Source organism: Mastigoproctus giganteus, chromosome 6, assembly GCF_048544385.1.
Source record: "Mastigoproctus giganteus isolate SK-2022 chromosome 6, ASM4854438v1, whole genome shotgun sequence".
Classification (NCBI taxonomy): Eukaryota; Metazoa; Arthropoda; class Arachnida; order Uropygi; family Thelyphonidae; genus Mastigoproctus; species Mastigoproctus giganteus.
In genome coordinates, this window is record NC_143580.1 from 40,153,480 (window position 1) to 40,178,722 (window position 25,243).

At 35.0% G+C, this 25,243-nt stretch overlaps 1 protein-coding gene across 1 annotated transcript in view; it reads right to left on the reverse strand.

Moving 5' to 3' along the window:
- The window catches only part of LOC150084182 (neprilysin-11-like), a 202,868-nt gene that overhangs the window by 129,207 nt on the left and 48,418 nt on the right, over positions 1 to 25,243 (reverse strand). The window contains exons 5-10 of the mRNA XM_090376147.1: positions 14,578 to 14,748; positions 13,345 to 13,431; positions 12,591 to 12,799; positions 7,227 to 7,379; positions 3,235 to 3,321; positions 476 to 627 (exon numbers count right to left, since the gene is read on the reverse strand). Coding sequence (XP_090232273.1) covers positions 476 to 627; positions 3,235 to 3,321; positions 7,227 to 7,379; positions 12,591 to 12,799; positions 13,345 to 13,431; positions 14,578 to 14,748 — 859 coding nt within the window. The remainder of the gene's footprint in view (positions 1 to 475; positions 628 to 3,234; positions 3,322 to 7,226; positions 7,380 to 12,590; positions 12,800 to 13,344; positions 13,432 to 14,577; positions 14,749 to 25,243) is intronic.

Here is a 25,243-nt window from a genome sequence, read left to right on the forward strand (position 1 = left end):
TATGCCAAAAATAACATAAAATAAGCAATACAAATGTACAATTAAAAAGTTAATTATAGGCGATCAGATACATTGAAAGGGACTTTTTCAAGGGCTAACCCTTTCAATGTATCAACCATAATTAACGAGCTATCCGTTTCTGTTTACTAGCCATGTTATACATTACAACTTAACTATTCATGTTATACATTACAACTTAACTCAAATAATATACAGACGGATATAATGTTTAATCATTTTTGATGGCATTAATCAGATCTGTGACAAAATAATATTACAGATTAGAAATAATAAAATAATATTACAGATTAGAAATAATAAAATAATATTACAGATTAGAAATAATAAAATAATATTACAGATTAGAAATAATATTATAAAATAGATATAAATTAACAATCCTATTTTCTTTTTACATACTTGGATATATATATATATAAAAGAAAAAAAAAAAATACTGAAAATTTAATTCAACCTTTCTGAGAAATTTCCAACTTTTATACTTTCTAGGATATTGAGCAAATATTCAGCTCCCAAAAGCACAACTTCTTCTTGTAAAGTAATATGATCATTCACCTTATGTAATGTTTTATTCATTGTTGCTTGAATGAAATTTAGCCAATTAATCTGAAAAAAAAAAAAAATAATAATAAATAATAATAAATAAATAAAATAAAATAATAATAAATGTAGCAACAATAAAGAAATATATTTAAATAATTAAAAACAAATTTGCCCGAAAGCAGTGATAATTCAATATTAATATTGTTGTTTTGAAGAAAGAGGAATGAGCAGAAAGGGATATGAGATGAAAGTGGAAATGATCTCGTTAAAAAATACCACAACAAATGATAACCAATTTTTATGGAAATAAATATCATTCCCATGAATAAGTTGTTTTTTTTTTTTTTTCATATTGCCAAAACATGTTTATATGTATATTTGTACATATCGCATGGAGTATTTCTGCACTAATTTGTATAGACATTAGACATCACTTTATATTCGTTTGAAAAGTCTGATATGAAATTCTCTTAACAGTGCAAGATCAGCTTATGAGTTCTTTAATATTATACAGGAATTTTGCCAGCAGGGACAAAGATGTGATTTCATTGCATAACACAATGGTTAGGCCACATCTTGAATACCGCATACAGGTTTGGAACCCTCATTTTAGAAAGGACACAGATGTGTTAGAAAGAGTGTAAAGAGCAACAATATTAGTTGAGAGCATAAAAGGATATTCTTACCAGGAAAGATTGAGGTTCTGCAAATTTCAGTCTCTTGAAACTAGGCACAGTGACTAACTGAAGAATATAAGGCTTTAAAAGGGTTCAGTAAACTAAATGCTGATGGCATCTTTACTTTTTCCCAGATGACACACCAAGTGACATAAATTGATAAAGGATGGTTGTGGAATAGATGGGCAGAAATATGCATTCAGCCAGAGAGTAACTCTTCTTTTGAATAAATTTATCAACATCTGTATTTGTCTTTAAGAATCTGTGAGAAAAAAAAAGGGTGATATCTCTCTCTCTCTTTTAGTGCATCCCTTATTCAGTAAAATTCATAACTTGTGCAATTGCTCTTGCAAATTACAGCTGTATGGTTGGTCAAACAACATGACCAGTTTTACATCACTTCAGAACAGCAGAGAGTGAAAAGCAAGAAAATTGCCCAGTGTAGGTACAGATGGAAAAATGTATGCTGCCTCCGTAGCCGAGTGGGCAGGAGCGGGAGTGCAGTAGCACACGCTCTTTGAGTAGACAGGGGTTCAAGTATATAAAAAAGTCAGTGATCTGGGTTTGTTTTCTTTTGCTTGATAAATCTTTGAATTTCATTGTAAGAAACTAAGCATTTTTGAAGCTCCCTTTTGAACTTTGGACTCCTTTCATTCAAGAATCTGCATTCAAAAAAAAGATTCTAATTGCTCGGCTAACTTTATGCCTTTCCAAATGCTTTTTAGTGCAAAATTTGGAAGTTTAGAATTTTCATCTGCACTATCATCCTCTGAATTGATTTGGTTTTACCTCCGATGCCATTTCTACCAAATCCACTTTGCCAGAATCTTTTTCTACAAGTAATTCTTGAATGTCTTCAGTAATCATATCTTTTTTTTTTTTTTTTTTTTTTTTTTTTTTTTGGGAGCATTGGCAACTAAGGCCATGTTACTTTGTGTATATTGTCTATAAATTGCATGTGTCCTGAGGTTGATTTTCTGTTTTGCTGGACGAAAAACCAGAGTTTCAGGTTTTCATTAATTAATTATGAAATTTAGTAATTATTTGCTACCCTTGCCTGAGCCCGACAAAACTCAGCCATGTTGTGAAAAAGACCCATACAAATCCGCACCCCAATCAACGACGAGATTCGAACTCAGGTCTTTCCCACCCAGTGTGGGGAGGAGGGCGATTCTATTAACCATGCTACCTACAAGGGCTTCAGCAATCATATCAACAAAACGTAGCAAGTTCTACTATCGCACCAATTCCGTTTTCTGCCGATTCGATCATATTTCCTGAAGGAACTGACTCTAGCCATACATATTTCCAACACACATCTGTTGACAGTTTTATTTCTTTCAGTGATAAAGCTATGATTCTGACACAGTCCACAACTGAGAATATTTCCATGCCTCCATTACTTCAACAGACTCAATTTTTTTCAAAATCAATTGTAATGATTTTCTGATGTAATCAGTTTTAAAGGTGGATATAATGCATTGATCTAATGGCTGAATAAAAGAAGTTGTATTAACCTAGTAAACTGTAGTGTTAGGAACATAACTTCAAAGTTTGGATGAGATCAATCTTTTGGATGGCCTGATGTGCTATCCAATAGTTATAAAAAAACTTTGAAATCTAGATTTTTCCACAAGTTCAACAAGCACAAGGTCAATAGTACAGAACGTAACACGGGGATTTCCCAACAAAATAAAATACAGCAATTTCTCAATAATTTTTTTTTGACTAGTGAATCAACAGTGGAAATTCAAAAAGAGTGGAAATGTTTAAAAATGACATCCAACATAATAGCAGGGTTCCCCCCGCACAAAAGCTCAAAAATGCCCTGTTATGTGATGTTTATCGAAATTCTCTAACCGTGTTAGAGTGAAATAGTGTTGTATAAGTACCATATTGTGCAAGAATTGCCACAAATTATTAATCATGTTAGAGCAAAACTGTATTGTAGAAGTACTGTGTTATATGGGGGTTGCCTGTATAACACACTAACCTGAGGCATATATTGTTGGAGTTCACCTATAGTCATTTTTTGGTACAGATCACTGATGTTCATTCTTTCCCCCACTGGCCGAGTTTTCTGAAAAATAAATAAAGTTAATCAGCACATTTATAGAAAATAAATATAAGAATAATACAGTTCTTTCAATTTAGTAATTAAAAGTGACTAATGCTTAGTAAATAATTTCACAATGGTACACACAAAACTTACATGCTGAGACAATGTAATATACTGTAGGGTTGGATAAATCTTGGCTGCCAGGTCTCCATGGCACCTACTATGGCAATATTTATTTTCATTTTGTTTTTAAACAATTAGGTGCAGAAAACTGATCTTCCTAAACCCTAAGGGGGATTAGGAAGATCACTTCCTAAGGGAAATCAAATTAAACCCAGAATTTTGATCACAGCTAGTCAAATCTTATTTCCTTTTACATGAGAAAATCTTCCTGCCACATTTTCCCACCACCAATATGTACACTTCTAAAGTGTAAGTGTGATAATAATGCTGCAGCATAGAATTCTTCAGTAATTTTGTAATGATATAGCAGCATATTTTGTAATTCAGCAGTTTCAATTTTTAATTTTTTATATAAAATTTTATTTAAATAATACAAAATATATTGAAGTAGTTAATTATTTAAAATAGGAATTACTCAAGTTATGAAACTTGTGTAATTCCTATTTTTCCTATAAACTAAAAGGTTCTCATTTCACTTCAAAGGCTGAATAAAAACTTAAGACATTTTATGTATAATTACAGCAACAAAAACTGAATCCACATCTAATTTTGTTTATAATGATACAGTAAAACTTTTTGAAACTGGCATTCAAAAATTTGGAATTCTCAAATATTCAGAGTTCCTGAAAATTCTATATAAAAAACAAATAATAAAATAATCCAGAAATTACTTTGCAAGTCTCATGCTTCATAGATCAAAGTTGATCTGGATGACTCAGCCTACATCAGTTATGGCAAGCAGTAGTTAGTCAATAAAGCATGTATGTATGTATCCATAGCAATCCCATATTGTTTTTCGATAACATACAATAATAGGTACTTCTGTTAATTTTCATATTGAGATAAGCTTCAACAAAAGCAGAAAACCCCTTCCACACGTGATATCTGAAAAAAAAAAAAAAAAAAAAAAAAAAAACAACTCATAACTGAACAAAAAGTCAAATCAGTAAGACAGCTTGAAAAAGGAATTGCAGCAAAGACTCTTAGTGAAGAAATAGGGTATTGGTAGAAACTAATTTTTTTTTTTTTTTTTGACAGTTGCTGGCGCATCGGCTTCTGTGGCCATAATGCACCTCCAAGTTTTTGCATTTTACTGTGATCCAAGCCAGAGGCAGGATTCGAACCCACAACTTTTGGGTTGCCAGGCAGGCACTTTACCCACCTGCCTAGCCCAGTCGGCAACTAAATTTTGTGGACATTATTTTTTTTTTTGTTAGTTGTTGGCGCATCGGCTTCTGTGGCCATAATGCACCTCCCAAAATTTTTGCATTTTACTCTGATCCAAGCCTGAGGCAGAATTCGAACCTGCGACCTTCTGGTTGCCAGGCAGGCACTTTACCCACCTGGCTAGCCCGGTCAGCTTCATGGACATAGTAACTAATCTAAAGCCACAAGCAGCCATAAAACATATGTAGCTGGTTTCAGCAATGGAGTGAAATATGAATAATGGAGTGAAAGTGAATAATAGTATATTGCTCAAACCGATATGGAAACTATTTCTGTATAAAATATAATACCCGTGTATTGGTCCAGTAAACTGGCACTCAAATAGCATGAAGTACTATTCAATTGGTTCTATTACAGACTGTACATGAAAACTAGCATAAACTGAGTAACCTTGGAGTAATTGTACAGCTCAAGATGAAATTCTCTGAGCAGTGTAGACAGGCTGCTATGTGCTATATATCACTGGGAGGGTTCTATCAATGATATCGAGGAATTTTTCCAGTAGGGACATGGAGATGATTATCCCATTCTAATAAGGCAATGGTTTGGGTACATTTTGGGTACTGTATACTGGTCTGGAACCTCATTCAAAAAAAAAAAAAAAAAAAAAATGTGGAATTGTTGGAACAGGTTCAGAGTAGAGCAACAGGATTAGTCAGGGTCACAAAAGGGTACTTAGAAAGACTCAGTACTCAAGACTTGGTTTCTTTTAAGTTTCTCTCACCAACAATGAAGGTAATTCCCAACTGTGGACATTAAAATCATGTTAAAAAGCATGGCTAAATGCACCAGAGGGGATTTTATTTTAAACTTATTAATTAAAAATACATGTTTTGAATATAAAAAATGTATTTTTCATAGTTGTGTTCATAATATTTTGAAAATAAATATGGATTAAATAGTGAACCATTTTGAATTATTTCTTGCTGATTTTTAAAGTTATGATTTTTTTCCCCTAATACATATGTATGGATTAAAAATAAATTTATATGCCCGCTAGAGGGTTAAACATCATTGTGACTGGAGATGAATCCCATATTCACTACTATGATCAGGAAAAGAAGAAACAATCCAAAGAATTTCACCATTAAAAATCTCTATATGAAAAAAAAAAAAAATATTCAAAGTCGAAGCATCAGCCAGCAAACTGATGTTGACTGTTGAGCCTCTGAGAGTTATCCATGTAACACTTTTGGAAAATGGGATCGCTCTTAATTAAACGAGACATTGGACAAACAAACAAACAAAAAAAATAAATAAATAAAATAAATAAATTAAAAAATATATAATAATAAAAATAAACAAGGCCTAACAATAGAGTAACATTGCTTCAACAAAACAATGGGCAACTGCATTGCAGCCATACAATACTAGAAAGAATTACTTTTTTTTTGTTCCCTAAGCTTACTCAGATAGGATCTGGAAATACTTTTGTCATTGAAATATTTGTTAAAATGATATTCAACAAGATGGATATACAAAATGCATACATCAGTAAACAATTCTTTGGTTAACTGATACATTTAGTTTTTAAATGATACTATCAAAATAATTCTGCATCCTATTTGAGTGGTAGCTTATTCTTACCTGAAAAATGCAAATAAATTCATTTTTCTGTAAAAAATACAATAAACAACAAAAATTACATTTTTGAGATAAAATAAACATCAAAAGTGACACCTCAAGAGGCAATAAAAAAGGGGCTTCAGAAGTGCTTGCACCAAAATGGCAGAATCACTGGACAAGGTTGCATTACCTTGCAAGGGAACTACTTCAAAGGAGATATCACAGAATAATCACTAAGTGTAACAGTTCTTTTTTCATTGGCTAAAATTGTTAATACAACTGTGATCTGTAATTTTTTTATTCTTAAAAGCTTTTAAGCATGGCTACTGCTGCTTTTTCAAACATATCACTGAACACAATCTTCCCTGCATTTCCAATCTTTCTCTCAATAAATAATTACACAATGCTGAAATCTAACATGTATCTAGATCGCTGTTTGATTATATATCCAACAACAGTCATGAGACCATTCTTTAAACTCAGAACATTCTTATTCTGTCATCACAAAATATTTTAAGGATTAAACAAAAGCATTATCTTAAAATAACATTATACTTAACTCAACCCTGTGATTTTTGTGGCTGTTAATTTTCTAAGGTTCTACAAATGTTTTGCTATCAATGTTATATTTAATTTGTAAATGTATATATTACCGTTTTTAAATATAATGGAGTTCTGTGAAAAAACTAGTTTCTATAGGGGGTTTCAGTGTGCAAAAGGGGTTATTTTATATTATTAATATAAAGCAGCCAAAAAGCAAAGCTTTACATCAATAATATCAATTTAAAAACATAGAAAACATTTTCAAAATTATTAAAGAGAAAGAAAGACATTTTCTCATTTGAACATCCTAGATCAAAACCACATAACAACAATGTCTTTGGGTATTATTTCCAGTACCATATTATATAGAAGTAAGCAAAACTAGTAATTACGTACAAATTACTTACTAATCTTATAAAGTCATCTAACTTTTCTACAGCATCTAGTTCTTCCCAAATTTGCTTTGCATTGTCATTGCCAAGAATTTTAGCTATAACAACCACCATATGTTTAGCTAATACATTTGAAACAGAAGAATCAGGTATATCTGGTTGATCAAGCTGAAAAGAATTTCAAATAAACACGTAAAATTAGGTAAAACATACTAATAATGTGATATTTTAAACATATGAGACTTGATCAATAAATTACTGTTTATTGATATACAAGAAAAAATGAAATAAAGTTAAAGAGTATGAAACAGTATAGTAGAAATTAAAAAAAAAAAATTATCTAGTGTCTACAAAACACTAGAAGGAGAATGTAAAATGTTTTGAATAAGATTCTACTGATATTCTCTTTTCCAGGATCAAATAATAAATAAATGCAGTGAATTTAAAAGGTACATTAGTTACATTTAGAAATTTTTTTCTAAGTGGTGCTACATAAACTTGATTCCTTGCAACGTTTTTCCAATAATAATACTATACTCTACATTTAAAACTGTATCCCTGTCAATAAATGAATTAACATAGCAAACTCATGTATTTTACTTTCTGGATACCTGCTTGATAACAATGAGTTCAATTTGATTCAAGTTCAGCAGGTTTGGAGGATATCTAGGTGTTCGGTTGGATGAATAAATAATAAGCAGACACTTTCAGAACAATCCACTTAGAAGGAGAAAAGTTTCTCTGTATTTTCCCCACTGAATTTTCAAAGGAAAACCAGTTGCAATGAACTGGAACATGCCAGAATGTTCACAGCTTAACATCAATAGTGTGATTTTTGAGTTTCATTAAAGATAAACATAAGAGTAATAGCTCCTATGCTCATCTTCAATGAAACTCAAATCAAAATCAAAACAAAATCAAAACAAATTTGTTTAACCTGAGAAGTTAAATTTCAGAATTAGTAAAACTCACAGTACTAAGGTTTCATTTTATTTATAATACTCGAATTTTTGAAAGCTATTAGTTATTCAACACTAATTTGTTTAATGCCATTTAAAAATAGAGATATTTAGACATAAAAAGAGGCATTATTCATAGTTGCTAGAGATCACTGATCATAATGAGATAATTTTCTAACTGATGAAGTGTAGCGTTTCCAAGGAAAATAGGAATATTCTGTTGAAAACAAGAATATGGCATATCACAACTGGCTTGTATCCAAATCACTATAACAGCCACCATATGCATTAATTTTCATTAATTTTCTGCTTACACTAAAGCTTGCAACAGTTGCAAAACTGTTATTAAATCAATCCAAATTCAAACTGGTTGAGTAGAAAACTTGCTTCTTATCCAAGTTAGTCGAGCCTTCTGCTCTCTGGCCAAAGCTATTGGCTGCAACTTCTGATCATTCACACTTCCACCTCTATTACAACCTGATGGTTCTGTTGCATCCTCAGCTAAAGGTGACATCAGCATCCTTCTTTTCCACCAACTCTTATGTCAATGATCTTAGAAACTCACCTCCTACCATACCAAACACATTCTACTGAATACCTCCTGTGGTCTTTCAACAGAAGGATATTAGAATTCTGAATAATCTTGATGCCAACAAGTCTGTAAGTCCTGAAAGCATTTCTCCACTTTTCTCAACAGCTGTGCTCCAAAGCTTGTTGCTGTTTTGAGTTACCTTTTTATACTCTTTTATACTGGTGTTTTGTTTTGCAGCAATTTGCCCATATTCAGACAGTTTTTGAACAGGATAACAAGTCCCTCCCTTCCAATTATCATCCCACTACACTTGCTTCTACTCTTTACAACTTAATGGAGAAAAACAACAACTCTTACACTACTGAAAACCTTCCACCAATATGGATCCTGTCAGTGTCTTAGGGTAGCTAAGAATAGAAACAGGTGCATGTATATCTGCATGTACACCAATGCTAGGAGTTTGGTAAATAAATTTGATGAATTTGAGGTATTGCTCAAAACATCAAAGGCAGATATTGTTGGGATATCAGAGACGTGGTGTCACACAGATAAAAGTAATGCGGAACTGGAATTTGGGGAAAACAATGTGTATAGAAAGGATAGACAGGACAGGAGGGGAGGAGGGGTTATGCTATTAATTAAGAAACACATAAAGTCCAAGGAAGTGAAGCCAGTCGACATCGATGGACAGGGCAGTGTCGAGTCAGTTTGGTGTGACATAAGCATAGGGAAATCAAAATTGAGAGTAGGAGTGTGCTATAGGCCTAATGACTCTGATGAGTATAATAAGATATTGTGTACAGGGAAATAGAGTGGGCCAGTAAATCAGAGAGTCTTATAATGGGGGATTTTAATTTCCCAGATATTGACTGGAATTTGTGGGTTGGTCACTCGCACACTAGCAAGGCTTTTGTGGATTTATTGGATGATTGTTTTCTACATCAGCATGTTCATGAGGCAACAAGAGGGAGCAATACTCTTGATCTGATTATCAGTAGTGATTCTTCATGCATTAAGAATCTGCAGATAAATGAACCACTAGGTGGCAGTGATCACAGTGTGTTGAAGTGAGATTTACTCAAGGAGGTAACTACCATCAGAGGTAAAGGGAAGGGTTTTTGTTTTCGTAAAGGCGACTATGATGGTCTGAGACAGTATTTAGATTCTATACAGTGGGACCAACTGATGATGTTACCAACAGCAAACTCAAAATGGGAAGCATTCAAGGAACTAATCTTGGAGGCTACCAGGCTTTACATACCAACTAAGAAATATTGTTCAAGGTTTAGGCCTAAATGGTTGTCAGATGAACTAATGAGACATGTGGCAGAGAAGAAAAATGCATGGGATACATACAAATTAATGGGTGACATGGAAGCCTATGATAGATATAAGTTGGTCTGTAACCAAGTCACAAAGGAGATTAGGCAGGCAAAGGCAGACTACGAAAAATCCTTGGCAAAGGATGCAAAGAAAAACAGAAAAGAGTTCTTTACATATTTAAACTTAAGAAGGAAAGGGATGAATCAGATTGGTCCACTGGATATTGATGGTTCAACAGTTGAGGATCCTGCTCAGGTGGCTAACAATCTAAACGAGTATTTTGCATCTACATTCACGCATGAGGAGTTATTCAGGAAGGAGAATGATGTAGGTAAAGTAAACATTGGCAGGGAGCTGGATGATTTTGTAATAACTGAGAGGAAAGTGGAGGAGAGAGTGTTGAGGATAAACATAAAAAAGGCACCTGGGGTGGATGGGATCTATCCAGTTATATTAAAGGAGGCAGCAAAGGAAGTAAGCAAACCCCTAGCCATAATTATGAGAGCTTCTTTGGACTCAGGGGAGGTACCCAGACTGGAGATGTGCAAATGTAACCCCAATTCACAAAGGAGGATCAAAGGCTGACATAAGTAATTATAGACCTGTTAGTTTAACTTCTGTTCCAGGTAAATTAATGGAGGCACTGGTTAAAGAAGCACTGCAGGATCATCTAGACAAGAATTCAGTACCAGAATTCAGCCAGCACCAATTCCTTCTAGACAAGAATTCAGCCAGCACCAATTCCTTATTACAATGACTGTTCAATAAAGTATGATCGTAATTTTAAAACCAAACCAAGTTGCATCGCACAGCAACTGTGCCGATGACTCATACACACAGTGTGACCTTCACACTGAGTCAAGTTTATACCTGTTCAACTTTGCCTAGATAACAATGGATGTGATGTGTGAGAAACAGTATGCAGCTCTCAAATTTTGTTTCTGTCTCAAGAAAATATCAGCTGAAGCATAAGAAATATTGAAAGAGGCTTATGGTAAATCTACATCCATATTATACATTCTAAACCCAGCTCAAAGGTGAATTAGAATGTTTAGAGATGGAAGTGATTCAATTACAAAAACAGGCAGTCCTGGAGCTCCAACCACTGCTGTCACCACAGTAACCATAAACACTGCTTCTGTAATCAAGAGAAGGTTGTCATATAATAGTAAGGCAACTGGCAGAGATGTTGGGAATATCAGTAGGAAGCATGCATGGTATTCTCCATGAACATTTGTATATGACAAGTGTTTGTGAAGGCTGGGTTACAAGACTACTCACACTTGAGCAACAGCAAATTTGTCAGAAGCTTCAACGGATGGTTACTGAAGATGGGGAGGTTCTGCACAAGGTGATAATGATAATGGCAGATGAGACATGGCTTCATCATTTCAACCCATAGAGTAAGCAGCATAGCTCTGTTTGGAAGTCTTCATCATTGCCAACACTGAAAAAAGCAAAAGTTGTTGCTTCTGCAGGAAAGGTTATAGCCAGCACTTTTTTTTATATTCAAGGAATGCTTTACCAACAAAGTTGTGCTGTGTCACACAACTGTTGTAGGACCTTACTACAGAACTGTACCGCACACTTTGTGGGATCACATTCATTGCAAAAGAGTGGGCAGATGATGCATCATGACAATTGGGAGAATTCACATTGCTCATACTGTCATTGAGTACTTAGCCAGCATTAATGTTGAATGTATTCCCCAACCGGCCTGCAGCCCTGACCTCGATTTTTTTTTTATTTTTTATTTCCAAGGCTAAATAATAAGCTGTGAGGAAAATGTTTCCAGTCATCAGAAGACGTTGTAAAGACAATGGAGGCATTTCTCAAAGACAAGTCAAAAAATGGCTTCCATCATGTTTTTAAAGAATGTCAGAAATGTTGGAGTAAGTGCCTTTCATCAAATGGGTACTACCTTGAAAAGGACCAGCAAAATATAGATGATTAATAAAGGTGTGTTGTGAAAAAAAAAAAAAAAAAAATTATGATGTCTTTATTGAATAGCCCCCATATATTTCAATCTCAAAGTAATTCTACAAAGGGGGACAAAGAAAACTTAGTTAACTTTAATCCTTCCAAAATTCAGTTCTGTCTTATTTCTTGCAAGAAAGAATGTCTATTGTTACTGTGCTCATCTTCAATGATACTCATTTTCTAGAAAAGGATCATAAAATGTTCCCCAACCGTTATTTTTCTTGTCTAATATTAGACAAGAAATGTCTAATAATGGTCATCAGTACTTGCTTTGGGTTTCTGCATGGGTGCAGTTTCCTTGCATCATTTCAGGCTGCACTTATGCCTATCATTCTATGTTGTTGTACTTCCCAGTGAGTACTGGCTCTTTGCTTGTTAATTTCTTTTTCTTTCTTTCCTTTGGCTATCTATCTAGTTTATTTTACAATGTTAATTTCTTGGATACATGTAGAAGTAATGCCTTACAAACTTGACTTGTTGCAACTGCAACATTTTCCCTGCAATATTTATAATACCACAGTTTTATATTTTTATTTAATTAATAATATTTTTAATTTTTATGAGTTACAAAAAAAAGGTACTCACAAAAATAATATTTCTACTTGTATTTTTATCGTCAACTGAAATTTGAAGACCAATAATTGCATTCATGCCTAGCTTTTGTATCAAGGTGGCACTAGCAGACACCCAGCTATAGTTAGATTCATGCCAGTTGGACCCCATTAACAGTGGCCATCCTCCTAATTCATCATATAATGATATCAAGGACTGAAGATCCTCACTGGTCTGTGAATCTATGAAAAAAAAAAAAAAAATTATTTACTTATGTCATTATTTAATTGAAAATTACCTTGTGATAAAGTATTATATTCATCCATATTTCAGAAGCATAAAAGACAGGAAATTTCTAAATACAAGATATGAAGGCTACTAGTATGGATCACATACCAAGTTTTACATGGATGGTATTACACAGCAGTTTCTATATTATACATAAATATCCATCTGCACTATACAGATGCATTTGTAAAGTGCAGTGTTTGTATGCAAACATGATCAGGTGTGTATTGAGCACATTTCACTTGGTAGAGTCCCTAAGTCACATTTCTGTAAACATTTCAACATTATATAAAATTATTTTTTTAGATTTTATACTTCTAATCTCTTTATCCTAATGATCACACTTTATATCTTCTTGGAATAACAAAGTAAGTATCATAGAGTCAAACATTTCTAAAACTTTAGTGAAGATAAGGCAATATTCACTTACATAACTTATTTTCTACAGAATTTAGTACCAGTATAATGCATGCTATAATAAATTAATGAAATAAAATACCTGACTTCATGCAAGACTGAAAAGCTTCCAAAGCAAGTCTGGCACCACGAAGAAGACTTGGAGTGATATTTGTGTACTTTAAGATATCTGTAAAGATTACATTGAATAACTTTAAAACAAAAATCAAAAAATATTTAGTTATAGAGTGACCAAATAAAAAGTACTCAATTTTAAAATTTAATCAAAATTAAATGTGATGAGTGAGAACTAAACACCAATAGAGGGAATAGTGAGAACTAATAGAGGGAACTTGCAAATTTATTTTTATCTATGCATATTTTAAAAATGTCCTCAACATTCTGAGAGAAAGCTTTTATAGTTGACTAAAGCTTTTATTTTAAAGCTAACTGTTCAAAGCCTCTCATGAGAGGCTTTTTTGTTAAGATAACCAAAAACAAACCATAAACTAAAAGAAAAATAAAATAAAATATAAGGGGACAGATATGATGACCTTAAAGACTAGCAAAATGGAGATCAATGGGAAATTAAGCACCCTGGAAAAAGTTCATTAAGCCACTTAACTGGCAGATTGGTGGTATGTGTTGTGGTTATATCTTGCTAGATCCATGTTTTTACTCTATATATGCCTTTAAAAATAACTAATCATTTTCATTCCTCATTTTCAGAGTTCTCAAAGAAATATCTTTGGGAAATGTAATGGTATATTCGCAAATTTACAGGTTTAGTGATTTCAAAAATGGATATTTTGTTTATTCATTAATATGCTAAGATGCACATAACACTAATCACTGAAAATATCTTCCACCTTTATTTCACTTTTGTCTAACAGTCAGAGAAGTTTAACATAAAAAACTTGGTCACCTTATATTAATAACTGCAAAATCTTGATTATCAAAGAAAAAGCTTTAAGTTTAGCTCACACTTGTAATGATACTCATAATGGGTGTTGGCTACACCAATTTGATGACATGTTGATTTCGAGAACTGTGAGTGATTGACACAAATGAAATTGATATTCTTTGGTGTTTGAGAATCCCCCCCCCCCGGTCCACCTGAATCAATTAAGGAATGGCATTTGATGTTCCTTAATTCTAAGGAGCAATGTTTCCAGGAAACTGATATCTCTAGATTGAAATATCAATCTCCTGGGAAGATTGATATCTTCCAATTTTATGGTATATTAATCTCATAAATTACTAATTCGTTATTACAAACCATGACAGAGAACCTTTCCCAGAACAGTAAATATAATTCTTCATATTGATTACTAACCTATAATTTCCTTTCTAACTTGATGCTGAAGAATTCTATATCCAGAAATTGATGCCTCAGTGTCAGGAAGGATTTGTTTTGTAATCCAGCCACCACAGGTAAACTCATAAAAATCATCACAAGGGTTTACTGTATAATTTAGGTACTCAGATAATGGCATTAGCTGATATGCTAGAAAGAGAAATTTTAATGAAAAATTAAACAAATAAACAAAAAAAAAAAAAAAAATGTCTGAGAGTTTCACAAATCTTTGTTTTCACTTTCAAACTAATATTCGCATAAAAGTTGAAATGTATGAGGATATTGTTTTTTTATTAAAAAACAAAACAGGAGAAAAAAAGCCACACAATGTATATAAAAATATATAATTAGTACATAAATAACACTGGCCAACAAAAAAACTAAAAACTAATTTTTCATTGTGGATATGCCTCATGAAAGTATTCCCCTCACTTATCACTCATATCTCCCAAATTATGAGAAAGAAAAAAAACTGATGGAAACGAAGAAAATAAATTTCCAAAGACATTCAGCAGCCCATATTTATATAACATTGCAGTAAAGTTATGCCAGAGATTCATAATTATCTTCCCTTAGGTAGCAAATTCTTTATCCAGAAAGGAAACTGTTTCCAAGTTGAAAATTCCTTTTTTTTTTTTTTTTTGGTAGTTGTTGGCGCATTGGCTTCTGTGGCCACAGCGCACCTCCCAAGGTTTTTGCAGTACTTTGATCCAAGCCAGAGGCGGGATTCGAACCTGCAACCTTTGGGTTGCCAGGCAGGCACTTTACCCACCTGGCTAGCCCGGTCGGCCCTTCTTTCAATTTTGCATCTATTAAATTGGGAAACCCTTATCTTAAGTAGCAAATTCTTTATCCAGAGCCTTAACAAAATTCATCATCAACACAAGCTTTATATGCAAAGGTAGAAGAACCATTTTTTGGTTCAACCAGTGGAACATATTTTATATTATTTCTCCTAGGTAAAAATTTTTCTTCTATACCTACTGCTGCACAATATAATGTTTTTCTGTTGCACAACTGTCCCACAAACAAAAAATAACAGCATTTTGTGAAACTTCCCTGTAGACCAGTGAGTAATCCAATTACCTTAAGATCTCCATAGACATTCTAAGCAGAGTCATGGTACTTTATTCCACTCAAGGTTTTGGACATACTTTCATGTTTCTTTATGGCCAACAATATGAAGTGCAGTAACTGATGGGAAGGTATTTTGATTGTGCAGCAAAACTGCTTTTAAACTTAATTTTGAGGTGTCAACAAATATGCACTATTCATTAGGATTGTGTTCAATGCCCAATTCATTCAAAAGACCACAAAAATCTTTACAGAAACATACCATCTTCCATAACAAAATATTTTGAAAAAACTTTGTGATGTTTTTGATATACAGTAAACCCCCGCTATTCGCGGTATCTGTATTCGCGGTTTCGCGTATTCACGATCGCCGATTTAATATAAAATGAAACCTGAAAAAATGTGAATTTTAAAGCGCCGTGAATATTTTCCGCCATAAAAAACATGGGCGTGGCTAAAATTATCTTTCCCAGTCAAAACAGCGCTCGGTGGGTGGGGGGAGAGGGGTGAAAAAAATCGCGAGTGTGGATGTTTCTTGCTAATCCTTGTTCAGTATGTGTTATGCGTTTGTCATGGAAGGTTTCGTCATTTGCTTTTAATTTATATGCTTATAAATTGAATAAATTTATATGCTTACAAAAATGATAAATCTACCGTTTTGCAGTGTAAAACAGACTTTTTCGAGTGTGTTAACGGAAGAAAGTGACTTTATTGTGGACAAGTTCTTTCTAACCCCTACAAAAATATGGCTACGAATAAAAAGAGAAATGTGAAAATATCAAAGAAGGTGATGACATTAGCAAATAAAATTGAGTTATTAGACAAAATTTCTAATGGTGAAAGTGTCTCCTCAGTGGCAAAACGTTATAAAATCAATGAGTCAACGGTACGATCAATCAAAAAATCGGAAGAAAAAATTCGCCGTAGTGTCCGTGAAAACGCGCTAATTGCTTCGAAATGCTCTGTAACTTGTGATGTTAATTAGAAAAAATGGAAAAAGCTTTAAATCTGTGGATAGAAGACCGAACTCAAAATAAAATTTCGTTAAGTTCACTCATCATTCGCGAAAAGGCAAAACTCCTTTATCAACACTTTAGCGAAACTGGTGATAGCACTGGCTGGATGTTTTTTTGCTAGCAAGCAAAGGCGCTGGTTTGAAAGATTTGTTTGAAATTTCTAATAAATATTACATTTAATATTAAATTGTTTCTTATTTTCATTTCGATGACATATGCTTGCATTTCACTATGTACTGTCTATGTACATAGTCATATTATGAAGGTACATATAATACATACATAGACAAAATTTTAGACTAGTTTTTCTTATATATTTCATACTTTATTACTATGGGAGCCATAACTCAGTATTCGCGTTTTCGGTATTCGCGACATTTCTCAGGAACATAACCCCCGCGAATAGCGGGGGTTTACTGTACTGCCGTTTTAGTTCCTGCTTCAAGTAACTTCCACTGCTGTATCTTAGAACCATAGAGTTCAGTTTGTTCTTTTAGATAAGTTTAAATCACAAACTAAGTCATTCAACTCTGCTTGCTTAATTAAGTGTAATGCATTATAATTTTCTAGTTGGTAATCCAAATCTGTTGAAGTGGACAGACAGCAAAGTCTGCAACAATATTTGCTGATGCTATTGAGGCAGTGTTAGGTGGGTTGGAAAACTGCTAGCTTGAGGGGATACAAGGACTAATAGTTTAACAGTAGCCGCAGGCAGAGGTGAAGGTGATTCTTGCACAACTTCTATTAGAATAAGTAGTGACCTGGAGCGAGGGGTGCTGGGGTTTCAGGGACGGATGGCAGTCATCGTGAAATAGATGGGTATATGGGATGTATTAGGGTAACTAGGAATAGGAACAGGTGCATGTATACCAATGCTAGAAGTATAGTAAATAAATTTGATGAATTTGAAGTGTTGGTCAAGACATCAAAGGCGGATATTGTTGGAAAAGCAGAGACGTGGTGTCGCCAGTTATAAGGAATGTAGAACTGGAATTTGGGGAGTACAATGTGTACAGAAAGGATAAACAGGATAGGAAGGGAGGAGGTGTTATGCTCTTAATTAAGAAAAACAAAATCAAAAGAAGTTTTTTTTTTTGATAGTTGTTGGTGCATCGGCTTCTGTGGCCATAATGCACCTCCCAAGGTTTTTGCAGTACTCTGATCCAAGCCCGAGGCGGAATTCGAACCCTTGACCTTTGGTTTGCCAGGAAGGCACTTTACCCACCCAGCTAGCCCAGTTGGCTTCAAAAGAACTGCACCCAGTTAATATAGATGAACAGTGCACTGTTGAGTCAGTTTGGTGTGACATAAGCACTGCGAAAGCAAAAATAAGGGTAGGAGTATGTTATAGGCCTAATGACTCGAATGAGTACAATGAACAATTGTACAGAGAAATAGAGAGGGCTAGTAAATCAGAATGTCTTATAATGAGGTATTTTAACTTTCCAGATATTGACTGGAACTTGTGGGTTGGTCACTCACACACTAGTCAGACTTTTGTGGATTTATTGGATGATTGTTTTCTGCAGCAGCATGTTCAAGAGGCAACCAGAGAGAGTAATACTCTTCATCTGGTTATCAGCAATGATCATTCGTGTATTAAGAATTTGCAGATAAAGGAACCACTAGGTGGCAGTGATCACAGTGTACTGATGTGGGATTTAATTACCATCAGGGGTAAAGTAAAGGATTTTGCTTCCGTTGGTTTTGGTTTTTTTTTTTTTTTTTTTTAAAGGAGCATTAGCTACTAAGGCCATATTGCTCCGGGGATATGTGGTGGTCATTCCCTGACCTTTCCGCATCTTCCATATTTGGTGGTCACAGGCTTGAACCCCGGTCTAATCAAGAAGAGTGCACTACGCACTGCTGCTCCTGCCCACCTGGATACAGAGGTGCCTTTTGCTTCCGTAAAGGTGAGTACGGTGGTCTCAGACAGTTTTTAAATTCTGTACAGTGAGATCAACTGATGATGTTACCAACAGTAAATTCTAAGTGGGAAGCATTCAAGGAATTAATCGTGGATGCTACTAAAAGTTTAATATCTATTAAGAAATACTGTTCAAGGTTTAGGCCTAAATGGTTATCAAATGAACTAATGAGACTCGTAACAGAGAAGAAAAATGGATGGGATGCATATAAATTATCAAGCAACTCAGAAGCCTTTGGCAGATATAAGCTAGTCTGTAATCAGGTAACAAAGGAGGTTAGGCAGGCGAAGGCTGATTACGAGAAATCTTGGCAAAAGATGCTAGGAAAAACAGCAAGAATTTCTTTTCTTATATAAACTCTAAAAGGAAGAGTATGAATCTGATTGGTCTACTTGACATCGATGGTTCGACTGTTGATGATCCTGCTCAGATAGCAAACAAACTGAATGAGTATTTTGCATTTACATTCACACATGAGGAATTAAGGTTTGAAAATGGCAGAAGGTTATCAAATTGTAGCAGGGTACTTAATGATTTTGTAATAACTGAGAGCAAAGTGGAGGAGAAATTGTTGAAGTTAAACATAAGAAAAGCACCTGGGGTGGATGGGATCTATCCAGTTATATTAAAGGAGGTGGCAAAGCAACTAAGCAAACCCTTAGCCATAATTATGAGAGCATCCTTGGACTCAGGGGAGGTTCCCATGGATTGGAGATGTGCAAATGTATCCCCAATTCACAAAGGGGGATCGAAGGGTGACACGGGTAATTACAGACCAGTTAGTTTAACTTCTGTTCCGGAAAAAATAATGGAGTCGCTGGTTAAAGATGCATTGCAGGATCATCTAGACAAGACTGCAGCAATAATTCAGACACAGCATGGGTTTGTTAAGGGAAAGTCTTGTCTGACAAATTTCATTGGATATTATGATGTGGTTACAAAGGAACTGGATGCAAAAAATAATTTTGTTATCATATACTTGGATTTCAGGAAAGTTTTTGACACTGTTGCGCATGGAAAACTATTGTACAAATTGGAGCAGAATGGTATTAAGGATAAGTTGCTACAATGGATAAAAGGATGGTTAAGTGGGAGAAGACAGAGGGTGGTAATCAATGGGTGCTGCTCTTCGTGGACTAATGTTATTAGTGGAGTCCCACAGGATTCGGTGTTGGGTCCACTGTTGTTTTGTATATTTATCAATGATATTGATGAAGGTATATCAGGCTTAGTGTCGACGTTTGCAGATGATACAAAGGTTGGCAGGGTTGTTAATGACAGTAATGGTAGTGTGCTACTGCAACAGGATGTAGATAATTTGGGCAGATGGGCTAAGAAGTGGTAACTGAAGTTTAACCTTGACAAATGCAAAGTACTGCATATGGGTAGAAGTAACCCGAGAGAAAAGTGCCAACTGTGTGGTACTACACTTAAGGTGGTAGAAAATGAAAAAGACCTGGGAGTAATTGTGCAGTCAGATATGAAGTTTTCTGAGCAATGCAGACAGGCTGCCAGGGCAGGTCATGGGGTTTTGTCAATGATATATAGGAATTTTGCTAGCAGGGAAAAGGAGGTTGTTGTTGTTGTTTGGTTTTTAGGAGCATTAGCAACTAAGGCCATATTGCTCCGGGATATGCGGTCGTCATTCCCTGACCTTTCCGCATCCTCCGTATTTGGTGGTGACGGGCTCGAACCCCGGTCTAATCAAGAAGCGTGTGCTACGCACTGCTGCTCCTTCCCACCTGGCTACGGAGGCGCCGGAAAAGGAGGTGATTGTCCCTCTGTATAAGGCAATGGTCAGGCCACGCCTTGAATACTGCATACAGGTCTGGAGGCCTCATTTTAGGAAGGATGTCGATTTGCTTGAGCGTGTACAGAGAAGAGCAACAAGATTGGTGAGGGGAATGAAGGGATCCTCTTACCAAGAGAGGCCTAAGTTCTGGTAATCTGATTGAGGTGTATAAGGCCTTGAATGGGTTGAGCACGCTGCATTGTGATGGGATCCTTCCACTTGTTCAGATTACGAACCTAAGGGGGCATAAATTCAAATTAAGAAAAGACAGATGTAGAATAGATGTGCGGAAATTTGCCTTTAGCCAGCGGGTGGTTAATTGCTGGAACGAACTTCCATCTGTCGTTGTGGAAGTTGATAGGTTGAATAAATTTAAGGAGGAACTGGACAGGCATTTGGAGGAAATGGTGTGATTTTTTTTTGGCTGATTCTGCATAAGCTCATACACTTGCTTTCTTGCATCACATGCCACTACTACCACTAATGCTACTACTACTACAAAAGAATCCTGTCTATATTCATCACTACTTCCTTTATTACACGGCTTCAGGGAATCTTGCATCATCAGGTTTTCATCAGAACAGGCCTTATTGCAGGTGATATGGAAGGATAATTGATGCTGTGCTTGCTTTTCTGGGCATCCCTTTTTTGTCATACAGAAATAGCAATCATTAACATGTTTTAGTAATTCTTGCCACACTAAGAACAGCCAAAGGCAAACTTTTGATTTTTTCTAGTTAGTGACATCCTCATATTTGGGATGCAGGTAATATAGCACATGTGCAAAACAGAAGTTTTGTCCTGATGATCAATCTTGCAACCAAAGTGCGCAAAGAATATGCACATTTAGTAATACTATAGATTTTCATTCTCTGAGTTTTTGTTGTAAACCATCCAACAGAAAATGTTGTAAACCATGTAGCAGAAAATGCCAGGGTGATGACACTTCCTTTGCTTCTGATTAAGCATTTTAACAATATGATGCTAAGCAAAACACAGCAGAAACAAAAAATATGCAATAATACACATATAAACTGTACATATGCCCATACTACAATTTTCTTTCCATTACTGAAAGAGAGAGGTGGGAAGCAAACAGAAGATTGAACATGTTAACCCTCCTCAACATTGCCATCTGTGAGTATATACAAACATTGTAGTAAGATATATATATCATGGTTAGCCACAAAACAGACAAACCTGAAAGTACAAATTGTGATATGTGAAATTTTAAGAATTATTTTTCAAATTCTTATAATTTCTAAAATTTCTTTGAAATTTTTGAAAACAGCTGATATATTACTGGAGATATAAAAGTGACAATATCAACAAAATAATTTAATCAAATTTAAGTGATCAGCTGATATTCAATATTTACATTTTTCACACATTTGGATATTTTTATAAATGGATCTATATTAGCATGTGTTTTAAATTCAATTTGCATAAGCAAACACAGGATTGTGTTCATTGTAACCAGTATGCTAGCTTATATCAAACAAGTTTTGTGTCATTAACATCTGGTACTTCAATAACAAAGTTGTACAGTCTAACATGAAGTTGTTGAGCAGTGCAAGGGTCGCTCATGGGGTTCTATTGACGATATACAAGAACTTTGCCATCAAGGCCTACGAGGTGATTATCCCACTATATAAGGCAATGATTAGGCCACATCTTGAGTAGCATATAGGTTAAGAAGCCTCATTTTTGGAAGGATGTGGATCTGTTAGAATGAGTGCAGAGAAGAGCAACAAGATTAATCAGTGGCACAAAATATTTTTAGCAAGAAAAACTTCAATCTGTAAACTGCAGCATTTAGAAACTAGACATCTGTAAGATTTGATTTGATTTTGGGTTTACTGGCACAACAGAACCTAGGCTATAATGCACCAACCACAACATCTGTAAGAAAACCTGATTGAAGTTTTAACCAGGCAATACAGCAGGAACTCCCAAGGCAGAATGGTCCCACAGAAGCTAGTTTTTGTCAGTGACTCCATTGTCACGGAAACGGCAAATATATTGTGCAAAAAGGATAAGTAGATTAGGGCCAGGGCATGTCTAACAGGGACAAAAGTTGATGACATTGTGGAGCAAATATCATCTTTTAAGGGCAAAAAAAAAAAAAAAAAAAAAAAAAAGGTGATATATTGTAGCACATGTTGGCACTAATGACATTAAGAGTAGGAAATCTGCAGCACAATAGGAGAGAATATATGATGAGAGCCTTTTCAATCAATTTAGCCCTGGAGAGATTTGTACAAGTCTCATAGGGTAGAATTTTTCTCAGCATGGTCTGTGCTTGTTAACAGGAGAGACTGCTTTTACAGGGGTGAGGTACACTTAAATAGAAAGGGTGCAAGAATATTTGACGAGTCAGAAAACTGCAAGCTTGGGGGATTACACAGACTAATAGATGCATGCAGGGTGGAAAGTGATTTTTGCACTGCTTCTATTGAAACAAGCAACAGTCTTGAAAACAGGGTGCAGGGAGTTTCAAGGACCACTGGGAGTCATCATGAAACAAGTAAATACATGGGCTGTGTTAGGGTAATAAGAGTAAGAACAGGTGCATGTTCTTGCATGCACCTGTTCAGGTGCATGTAAGAACATGCACCTGAACATGCACCTGAACATGAACAGGTGCATGTTGTATGTACAGCAATGCTAGAGTACAGTAAATACTTTTGATGAATTTGAAGTGCTGGTCAAGATATCAAATGCAGATATTATTGGGATTTCAGAGAAGTGGTGTCACCCTTGAATGAATAATAAGGGATGCAGAAATTGAATATGGGGAGTACAATGTATACAGAAATGACAGACAGGATAGGAGGGGGTTATGCTCTTAGTTAAGAAGCAGAAACAAAAAATATGCAATAATACACATATAAACTGTACATATGCCCATACTACAATTTTCTTTCCATTACTGAAAGAGAGAGGTGGGAGGCAGACAGAAGATTGAACATGTTAACCCTCCTCAACATTGCCATCTGTGAGTATATACAAACATTGTAGTAAGATATATATATCTTACTACAATTAGTGTGACATAAGCACTGAAAAAGCAAAACAGAGGAGTGTGTTATAGGCTTAATGATTCTGGTGAGTAAAACAAACGGTAGTACAGATTAATAGAATGGAAAATTAAATCAGAATGACTTATAATAGGGGATTTTAACTTTCCAGATATTGACTGGATTGGTCACTCACAGACTAGCAAGACTTGCTGCAGATTTATTGGATGACTGTTTTCTACAGCAACATGTTAGAGAGTCAACAAGAGGGAGTAATACTCCTGATCGAATTATTAGCAGCGATTATTCATGCATCAAGAATCTGCAGATAAAAGAAACACCAGATGGCAGTGATTACAGTGTATTGATTTGAGATTTACTTAAAGATGTAACTAACATCAATCACAAAGGAAAGGGTTTTTGCTTTCATAAAGGTGACAACAGTGGTCTCAGACAGTTTTAAATTCTAAACAGTGAGACCAACTGATGATGCTACCATCAACAAATTCTAAATGGGAAGCATTTGAGTGAGAAGTTAATCGTAGAAGCTACTAGGCTTTCATACCACCTAAAAAATACTCTTCGTGGTATAGGCCTAAATGGATGTCAGATGAACTGATGGAACTCATGGAAGAGAATAAAAATGAATGGAATGCATATAAATTATCAGGTGACACAGAAGCCTATGATAGATATAAACTAGTCTGTAACCAAGTCACAAAGGAGGTTAGACAAGCAAATTACTAGAAATCTTTGGAGAAGGACGCAAAGAAAAACAGCAGACTTCTTTACTTATGTAAACACTAGAAGGAAGGAGTTGAATCAAATTGGTCCACTCAATATTGATGGTTTGACTGTTGATGATCCTGCTCAGGTTGCTGACAAACTGAATGAGTATTGCATCTACATTCACACACAAGGAATTCTTTAGGAAAGAGGATGATGGAAGTTTATCAAATTCTAAAAAGGAACTAAATTATTTTGTAATAATTGAGAGGAAAGTGTAAGAGAAATTGTTGAAGTTAAACACAAGTAGATCACCTGGGGTGGATGGGATCTATCCAATTATATTTAGGGGGGGTAGGAAAGGAAATAAGCAAGCCTTTAGCCACAATTATGAGAGCATCCTTGGATTCAAGGGAGGTACTTGCAGACTGGAGATGTGTAAATGATCGCCAATTCACAAAGGGGATCAAAGGGTGACATGAGTAATTACAGACCTGTTAGTTCAACTTCTGTTCCAGATAAAATAATGGAGTCACAGCTAAAAGAAGTAATGCAGAATCATCTAGACAAGAAGGCAATTAAACTTCAGACACAGCATGGGGTTTCTTAGGGGGAAATCTTGTTAGACCAATCTGATTGTATACTACACTATGGTCACAAAGGAACTGGGTACAAAAAATAATTCTGTTATCATATACTTGGATTTCGGGAAAGCTTCTGACACTGTTGCACATAAGACTGCTGGAAAAATTGGAGCAGTGTGGCATTAAGGGCAAGCTACTGCTACTTTTGTGTGTCTGTTTCTACAGACCCAATGTAGATCATGAATCTGAACTTAGATATTCAATGTGGGACTGTGGATGGATGCTAAATTAACAACCTTTGTGTACACAACTGTGACTCAACTGAATTTCCAAAATTCACTGTGGCAGATGTTATTCAAAGGAGGAGGATGAGATGAGACAGTTGTGCATACAAAGGTCACTAATCTAATATGAAATTTAAAAAGGTATGGATAGCCTCACTAATTTATGGAATGTGTCAAATGAACCAAAAAGAGTAATTAATGCATAGTGTATCATCTGTAAA